Here is a 10,000-nt window from a genome sequence, read left to right on the forward strand (position 1 = left end):
TGCACGTACACACCTGACCTTTCAAACACAGAAAGCCTGTGTGTAAGAGAACAATAACTGTTTTCAGAGAACAATAATCAGTTAGTCGTATAGCTGCAGTCAGAGCCAGTGTTGCATTAACCAAGAATACATGCAGTGTGTGTGTGTGTGTGTGTGTGTACATGTGTGTGTACATGCAAGCAGTCATGCCTGAGGCTCTTTGTTGAAGTGTGTGTGCGTGTGTGTGTGTGTGTGTGTGCATATGTGACAGACAAACACACACACACACACACAAATCAGGAGCCTCTGGGATGGAACACTGTAACCTGCTCCTACAGTTCACACACTTGAGACGGAGACTCCCATGACCACATTCCACTCTGCACACACACACACACACACACCACACACACATATTATACACACACACACAAACACACACACACACACACATGGGAGGGAGCATGTGAAAGGTGTTGCAGAAGGGAACTCTGCCAGAGGGAACGGCTGAGAGAAACAAGATAAGACCAGTCAAGAGAGTGAGAGAGAGAGAGAGAGAGAGAGAGAGAGAGAGAGAGAGAGGGAGGGAGGGAGAGAGACAAGATAAGACCAGTCAAGAGAGAGAGAGACGGATAAAGATATAAAGAAAGAGATAAAGACTGAATGAATGGCAATAGTGGCTGTCTTGGTGCTGTAATCTGATTGGCTACCAGCAGAGGCGAACAGGTGGATGTGTGTGTGACTGAAAGACTTCACACACTACGACGCTACAGAAATCTCCATACCCACCGCGCCAGGACACAGGTGTGTGTGTGTGAAAGAGAGAGAGACAGTGTGTTATGTGTATTTCTGTGGAGTTGTATAATTGTGTGTGTGTTTTTGAAGAGGTGTGTGTGTGTGTGTGTGTGTTTTGTAGAGGTGTGTGTGTGTGTGTGTGTTTTTGTCGAGGTGTGTGTTAGTGTGTGTGTGTGAAAGAGAGAGAGACATTATCTTTATGTGTGTGTTTTTGTAAAGGTGTGTGTGTGTACAGTTTTGATGTACAGATGTACAGTTTTGTAGCTCTTTCTGTTTTGCTCAGCCAACATTCCTTTCTCTCTGTGTGTGTGTGTGTGTGTGTGGTCATTTCATTGTGTATATGTCTGTGTATGTAGTTGTAGTCGAAACCGAAAAAACTAATTCTGCTGCCTTTTAAGATATCTTAGAATTCCCAAATAACGGTCATTTTTGGAGGCAGCATCGATGCACACTTCTTGCTCCCTCCTACCCATAATCCCTTGCGGCAACGTCTGAAACAGCTGTGAAAGGTAAACAAACATGGCGGATGACATCGGTAATGGCTGCTGAATCTGTTTAAAATGTCATTTGTGTGATCTTATTATGCTTAGATTTGTAGATTAGAGATGATAAATAAACAATTTACTATCTGATTATGCCATTGTTGTAACCATTAATAGCGTCTGGTCTGATATATCTGCCGGCCGTAAAACTAATTTATACCGTTAGCCTGCTAGCTTACGTAAGAATTTAGTTTTAAGTCCGGCCTTTGCTAACGTCACTGTAAAAAATAAAAAGTTAGGCTAACTAAAAAATGTAACGCAACCAGCTGCGAAGTATTTTCAAGTTTACTCAACTTTAGGCCTGTGTAGTTGTGCTGACCAGGTTTTCAGAGTTCATGCAAAGCAGTGTTCTAAGTTTCTTCACCTTTGCTTTGCAAAATAAAGTGTAACGTGTAACTAAGCTGAAAAAAAAAAAAAAAAAGCGGTACAAAATCAGTCCTGTACATCCGTTCCGCGAAAATAAATCACACTTCAATTTGTCTCCATATTTTACTCCATCCCCCACTCTTGAAACTTTTGTGTATGCTTGTTTGGCATGCCTGAGTGTGTGTGTGCGGCTGCACAGAAAGTAGCCTACTGGTGCTGAAAAGGTGAATAGATTGTAGAATAGCCAAAGAAGATGTAGCATTGTTATAAAACCTTTAAAATCTCTAAACAATCACAAGTAGGGCAGTTCATCACAGTTCATCCATTGCAACTGGATTGATGAAAGGTCACTTACACCTGTAGGCTACATTGTATTTGGGAAAAGCAAAAGGTATCAGCATAATGTTATTTATTTATTTATTTATTTATTTATAAACAAAAACATCTCTGTCAGTTCCATGCCGTTTTCAACAGCTATCAAAAACAAAGGTCATTTTTGGATGGATGGATTTTTTTGTGAATGTTTCTTCTTCTACATAAGATTTTAACCATCTTTAGTTCATGTAATATTTTATTGTCAATGCACAAATTAAGTAACAGTAGTCTGAAATGTTATTGTTAATGCACAAATTAAGTAACAGTAGTCTGAAACGAAATGCTGTTTTACATCTAACCAGTGGTGCAGATAACTGACATGTCCAAATGGGCCTTGATGAAATGCGTCGCTAGACTGTTCATACACATTTTAACGGGCCAAAATTGAAGAGCTGTTGTCCGTTATTGTTCGTGCAAATATAGGCTGATTCATGTTCCCTTGCATTGTGTAACTGAGGTAGCTTCACTAGCTTCTCTAGCTTCACTAGCTTCGCTAGCGGCGGTCGTAATACTGTAAGTCAGGAAAACTATCACCTCAACTTTGAAAAGCAGGTTAGCACAACTAGATGGTAACTTAAGTCAAGAAAACGTACAAATCCTTCGCAGCGGTTGCGTTACATTTCTAAGTATGTACAGCTTCCTTTAATCTTTAGTTAAAACTATGCTCTTTAAGTTTATCGAACTACGTCAAGTAATAAAAGGCAATTGTCTATTGCATGTATATCTTATTACTCGGTTACAAGACAGACAGAAGAAACAATGAATTCTTAAGTAAAGAACACAACTTTTTATTTGATACTTATTTTTAAACAGTAATTAAAATAATCTTAAGTTCTAAGAACCAGCCAAAGACATCCAATAAACTGACCACTCTGCCAACACACACAAATGTGTATCTTAGAAAGGCAGTGCGAGGCTAGGTAACAATGTATGCCCTAATCATTAGGCTACCAATATATCAAACATGCCATATATCGTCTTATGGACTTAACATTGTGGTGAAAAATCAAGATTGTACACATGCTTCATTACACTGAAGCAGTTGAAAATATAAAATAAAGAGAGAGTCGGGCAGGCTCAAATAAGAATGCATACCATAATAATGAAAATGCTGAGCAAGTTTACCTGGCAGTTCCTAAAAGGACACCTCACAGCTTCTTGATTTCTCAAATGGCTTTTGATGTGATTTAAAAAGGTTTTTGGTGGGCAAGTATCTCTAAAATCACAGGCTTCACACACAAAATTAAAATGGGCTGCTGGCTGCTTGTTGTGGAAATGGTCTGTGCGCTTGTGACAAATGTGACTTCAACGCACCTGGAGTTCTGAAAGTGCAAACACACTGAGGATAGAGACAGGGCAACGGACTAGTTTACATTGCATTCCAAACCTGCAAACAGACACAAAAAAATACAGGTAAAATGTATTACATTCAATAATTCTGAAATAAGATAAAACATGAATTCAATAACCAAACACATCTTTGCAAAAAAAAAAAACTCTTACTGCAAGTCTGTGTAAAGTAACTTGTGAATGAAGGTGAATGAAAATGCAGTCCTAGTATGTTCTGCTTACTATGCAATGGAATAATAAAATTAGAATGTAAGCATCTTTTGTAAAGTTTAGCCCCGTCTTTCTGGGACTGCTGCAAAATAGTCCTCTATATGATCATAATACACTTACAGTAAAAGTACTGTTTGATTTGTAAGAGAAATAACTTTCCTTGTTGGAGATTAGATGTTTGACTTGCTAAAGTCATGCTAACATTACTGACACAACTTTTTGCAAACCTTCCTAATGTTAAATGTTGCTATAGAAATCGCAACCTCTCAAGAAATACATTCATTTAACATCTCGAATACGTTTAGTAGGCCTACACGAAGTAAACACTTCATATACCGAATAACACCGCTATGTTTCTAGAAAATTCTGGAATACAACGCTATCATTAGTTAGTTGACGTTAGCGTTAGCGTTAACGTAACGTCATGCCTCCCGCCACTTTAAGGTCTATACTAAGATTTATTTAGCAACGTCGTTAAGCTAAACCAAAATTACCAATTTTGTTACCAATGTCAATTAGTTCACACCGCAGACTTTTCACACCGAAATTACTAAAATGCTTATATTTTCATTTAATAGTGAGCTGAACGGGAAGCAAAGACTGCAAGCTTGGCTAATATCTAGCTCTAATGGCTGATGTTAGCAAGCATGGAGCATTTGACGCGAAGCTCCGGTTAGGAAAATCTAATTTATTCTCTAACTACAACTTTACATAGCAATAGTTTCTGTTCAAACCATCCAATATAAGGTCACACCAGTGGACAAAGTACAAAAGTAGTGGTGTCTCTTACCTTTACGCTTAACCAACAGCCAATATTAGTAGCAGCACTGAAATTCAGCAGCCATTTCCATCCTTCGATTCGGCAAGAGAGGGAGAAGATTTGCGCATGCGCATTGACAGAAAGTACGGAATGTCAACTGTGTCAACGAAAACTGAAGAACGCAATTCAACACAACTTACTTTCCTATTTCTCTTGAACATCAGATGAAGAAAAATAATTAAACCCATGTTTAGAAGTGATATGAACTTTTCCTAGGTATATTTGTTCGTTCAACATTGCATCCTGATTTCAGTTTACAATTCTCAAGTTCTGTTTTTTACAGTGTGTTAACCAAAGATTCTAGAGTGCTACGCTCATTTTTAAAAGATGCATTTAATCCAAAGTCATGTCTAGTGAGACAGCTCTCTATGTAGGGAGGGAGGCAGTAGGCAGCTGTCTCCTGTTTTGAACACACCCTGTGTGTGTGTGTCTGTCCATGTGTGTTTCTTTCTGTGTGTGTGTGTGTGTGTGTGTGTGTGTGTGTGTGTGTGGTTGTTGGTTGAGTGTGTGTGTGTCAAGTCAAGTCACATTTTTTTATATATCACACTTAAACGCAATGCAATTGACTCAAGGTGCTCACAGAAATAAAGTAAAAACAGTAATAAAAAACAAAAATAAAAATACAAAAAATAATAGTAATATTATTTTTTTTAGTAATGATAAAACAGACTATGATTGTAGATAAAGAAGATACTAAAACTACTACTACTGTAGGCCTAGAGCAAAATGTACAGTAAAGTTAAACGAACAAGATGAATAGAAATAAGACCTGTGTGTGTGTGTGTATGCGTGCGTGTGTGTGTGTGTGTGTGTGTGCGTGCGTGTGTGTGTATGTGTGTGTGTGCGTGCGTGCGTGCGTGCGTGTGTGTTCCAGAGCCCTCTCCATGGCCAGTTGGCTGTACTTCCTGGTCCCAGCGTTGGGGGGCTACAGCGTGGCGTCTTACTTCCTGCTCAAGAATCCACACATCCTCCACCGCAGGAAACACAAGGCCTTCACCTGCACACACATCTCACACCGCGGGGGTAACCATCTGTGTGTGTGTGTGTTTGTGTGTATTTATGATGTCCTGTGTGTGTGTGCGTTTATGATGTCCTGTGTGTGTGTGTGTGTGTGTGTATGTGCGTGTGTGTATTTATGATGTCCTGTGTGTGTGTGCGTTTATGATGTCCTGTGTGTGTGTGTGTGTGTGTGGGTGTCCGTTTACAGACCTTGCTAGCCTTTACAGAGCAGCGTGTGTGTGTGTGTAGAAATAATACAGTCCCTCCAGGAATTCGCAATGTTGCAATCGCAACAATTAATGCAAATTCAGCAAATCCCCACAAATTCTGGGCAACCTCGCAATTTTGTCCAAACACCGCAACTTTTTCGCAAATTTGACCAATCATCGTAGTTTCCCCCTTGAAATTTCACCTACCACAACAGTCCCTCATGCAGAATATTGAGCCAGATGCCAGACTTAGCCTACTTCTGCATACACCAAAGACTGCCCTATAATGTGTTCGTTCCTCTGCAGTTTTGATGACAATAATTAGAAGGCTAACGTTAATGATATGCTTACTTGCGTCTCTCAACCTGGTGTTGCTAACCTACCTAGGCAATGAAAGTAAGTTAATTAAGGCCTACTTGGTTTACTGACATTTGAGTAGGCTATGCAACCCATTGGCAAACGTTTACCTGGAGATGTCCTTTTAGCTTATGTCATATTTGCTAGCTTGTGGGCTTAGTTTGAGTAGTGCTACCAAAATCATAGAAATTAATATGTACCTTTACCACCATTTACCTCTTCTATGATCCGAGAATGATTTCATTCGAGTTATTTTTTAACATTTATTTTAACTAATGACATAGAAGACATTCCCAGTTGCATCCACATATCATAATGCACTATGCAAAAAGTGATTTACACTCGTAGCCGAACATAGTGAGATGCAAGCCTTCTCAAAATGTAATTATGTAATTTTGAAGGAGGCTGCTTGCGAGACCGTATGGAATAGTCATTCCTAAACCATGCTTTACTAAAACCTAGCATAGCCTTCACGCATTTGCACTCGTCCATTATTTGAACTCATTGGCAAAGTGAAACTAACTTCACCAAGGTGTCAGTCAACGACAAGACAGTTATATGCAGTTACTTTCACTATTGACTGACAATGGGTTACCATCGAAAACATAGGCTGGAAAAAGCAACACTTACCCTAATATTGCTCAAATGACTGAATAAAACAACATTTATCCTGCAGAGGAGTTGCTTATATCTCGTGACAGTGCATCTTCAGCTGTGCTCCATAACGTGTCTCTCGCCTCTCCCTAATCACTTTTAACCGTCATTACCAATTTGCAAATGATGGTGAATAACTACTCATCATGAGATGTACAGTATTTCGTAATATCTTTATTCTAATTATGTTTCCCATTGTAATCGTGCAATTTGTAATGTTTTGCATGGACGTGTGCTGGTGTGCGTTCATGACTGATAGAAGGATGGTGCGTGCACCTGCCAATGTGACTGTTGACAATGCGCTCTTAAAATAACATATAAACAACTCGCCATAGACTTCTGACCAGGTGCACAATAGCGATTTTTAGACAATGTGCAAGGCCCCTCCCTAGGTTGTTAATTGCCACAACCCTGAGCGCATTGTTTAAAAAATAAACGTGCAAAATACCGAATTAAACTTTGCGCGGGGGGAAAACGAGTTTTACGCAAAATACAGCCCTAAAGAGAAGTGTAGGGTACAACCGGGACGATTGAAACATTCTGGTTTTCTCCGAGTGCAACGATGATAGACAGACATCATTTGGACAAAACATAGAGCATATTAACCTCCGTTGCTCAGCCAAATGCCTTCCTGTTACGTCCTGTTATCACGGAATTACAGGCGATAAACGATTTTTGATGGTCACAAGTTTAGTTCATTAGCGGTTTATTTTTTTTTGATTATTAAAGAGTGTTTTTCATTTAAAGGTTTGACTTCGTGCTTATTCAGTAGAGCATTTAGTGCTCTCCCCAATCCCAGACGTTCACATTGCATGTTTGTTTGTAATGGATGCAAAACAGCCTATAATGCTAAATGTCTATGGGGGGACGATTGAAACACCTATTTGTCCCGACCAGGCAGTAAACCCCATTTATTCAATTCAAGTCAATGCACACATATCTGGGTTTATACTATATTTTATGCAGGTGAGACATGGAAAAGACCAAATTTCCCTCACGGGATCAAAAGTGTATACATACTTATACTTATACATATTTGTGAGTGTGTGTGTGTGTTTACAGACCTTGCTAGCCTTTACAGAGCAGTATTTTGTGTGTGTGTGTGTGTGTGTGTGTGTGTGTTTGTTTGTTTGCAGAGGTGAATGTGTGTGTGTGTGTGTTTGTGTGTTTGTGTTGCAGAGGTGTGTGTGTGTGTGTGTGTGTGTGTGTGTGTTGCAGAGGTGAATGTGTGTGTAGATAGATACATAGATATCAGTCTGGGTTCAAAAGCGGCCACTCTACCGAAACGGCTCTGCTGTCTGTAACAGAAGCCTTAAAAGAAGCCAGCCTTGACTTATCGGCTGCCTTTGACACGGTTAATCACCGTATCCTTCTCTCTATACTCGCTGACATGGGAATCTCCGGTTCTGCTCTCTCCTGGTTTGAATCCTACCTCACAGGGCCTTTCGTTTAGCGTATCATGGCTTGGTCAGCTATCCGCACCTCACCATCTCACCACAGGGGTCCCCCAGGGCTCAGTGCTGGCCCCCTCCTCTTTGCTATCTACACCACCTCCTTGGGACAGATTATCCGGTGGCACGGCTTCTCATACCACTGCTATGCAGACGACACACAGCTCTATCTGTCCTTTCCACCTGACGACCCCCTGGTTTCAGCACGGATCTCGGATTGCCTTTCAGACATAGCTACATGGATGAAGGCACACCACCTCCAGCTGAACCTCTCAAAGACTGAACTGCTGGTCATCCCAGCTAAACCTACCATACACCACGACATCAACATCAAATTTGACTCCCTGTCTGTTTCACCGACCAGGACTGCAAGAAATCTAGGAGTTGTTCTCGACAACCAACTAAACTTCTCAGATCATGTTGCCTCAGTCGCCCGGTCATGCCGTTTTTTGCACTCTACAACATAACGGAAAATCAGGACTTACTTGACTCAAGATGCTACCCAACTTCTGGTTCAGGCAATAGTCATCTCCGACTTCGACTACTGCAATGCCCTCCTGACAGGTCTCCCAGCCTGCGCAGTGAAACCACTTCAGATGATCCAGAAGAGCGGTGGCGCTGGTCTACAACCAACCCAAAAGGGCACATGTTACCCGCTGCTCATCCAGCTACACTGGCTACCTATGGCGGCCCGCATCAAATTCAAGTCTCTAGCGGCTTGCCTACAAAGTAGTCTCGGTTCTGCTCCCACCTACTTGAATGCCCTCATACAGACTTACACTACCTCCAGACCGCTCGGCTCCTCTGACTAATCGGCGTCTAGCTCTACCACCGATGCGCTCAAGCCAATCCAAACTTTTCTCATCTGTTGTTCCTCGTTGGTGGAACACACTGCCAGTTCCTACAAGGGCAGGGACATCCTTTTCCACTTTCAAAAAACTCCTGAAGACCCAGCTCTTTAGAGAACATCTACTCTCATAGCAACACTTACAACAACTCTTACTGATCCTAGCACTCACCAGCTGTTTTAAACTGACAAGTAACTGTTAAAAACAGCACTCACCAACGCACTTATTCTTACTGTACTCTAATGTTTTTTTAAACTGTCCTAAAATTGTGAGAATTGTTCTAAAACTTACTGTTTACCATGTTGTTAGTCGCTTTGGTTAAAAAGCGTCAGCCAAATGTAATGTAATGTAATGTAATGTAAAGATATATACTTTATTAATCCCTAAGGGGAAATTTAAGAATGTGTGTGTGTGTGTGTGTTTGTGTTGCAGAGGTGAATGTGTGTGTGTGTGGGGAGTGTTTGTGTATTTGGTATCTGGACGTATGGGTAAACACACACACACACACACATACACACACACACACACACACACACACACACACACACACACACACACACACACACACACACACACACAAGCTCTGTAGTTGTGATGGACATATGAGTAGCTTCACAATCAGGGTAAGCACTTTGCTTCACAAGGTCGAAAAAGTGAGCCGTCTTGAAAACATTATATAGATATATTTTTAGCTCCAGATGAAGGAAAAATGTTTCATGACCATTGGTCATTGAGAATTCTTAGATAAGTATAACGTTCCACTATAAATGTGTGTTGGAGTGGACATCTGATCCACATGTAGTTTTTCTCCATTGGTAAGAAGGTTAAATATTTGTACAGATCCTTGTGTTAACATCCTCATGTCAGACTGGTACAGGAAGTTGCATCATCATATATCCTGCCAGAGCTAGTGGGCGGAGCTGAGCAGTGCGAATATCCCACTCCTCGCTCAGGTGCGCTCGCTCCAAGTTTTACATTTCATTGTGTGTGTGCGTGTGTTTGTGTCTGTGTATGTGTGTGTGTGTGTGTGTGTGTACCTGTTGCA

The 10,000-nt window shown here is 40.9% G+C and overlaps 1 protein-coding gene across 2 annotated transcripts in view; it reads left to right on the forward strand.

The window, feature by feature from the left end:
- The first annotated feature begins 576 nt into the window (after positions 1 to 576).
- Positions 577 to 10,000, forward strand: part of gdpd3a (glycerophosphodiester phosphodiesterase domain containing 3a) — a 29,890-nt gene continuing 20,466 nt past the window's right edge. The window contains exons 1-2 of one of the 2 annotated variants that reach the window (XM_048233446.1): positions 577 to 783; positions 5,312 to 5,460. In XM_048233446.1, the coding sequence (XP_048089403.1) occupies positions 5,322 to 5,460 (139 nt within the window). In that variant the 5' untranslated portion in view covers positions 577 to 783; positions 5,312 to 5,321. Of the gene's footprint in view, positions 784 to 1,239; positions 1,284 to 5,311; positions 5,461 to 10,000 lie in introns of those variants that run through there. The other variant, XM_048233447.1, reaches the window with a different exon arrangement.

Source organism: Alosa alosa, chromosome 22 (assembly GCF_017589495.1).
Source record: "Alosa alosa isolate M-15738 ecotype Scorff River chromosome 22, AALO_Geno_1.1, whole genome shotgun sequence".
Taxonomy (NCBI): Eukaryota; Metazoa; Chordata; class Actinopteri; order Clupeiformes; family Clupeidae; genus Alosa; species Alosa alosa.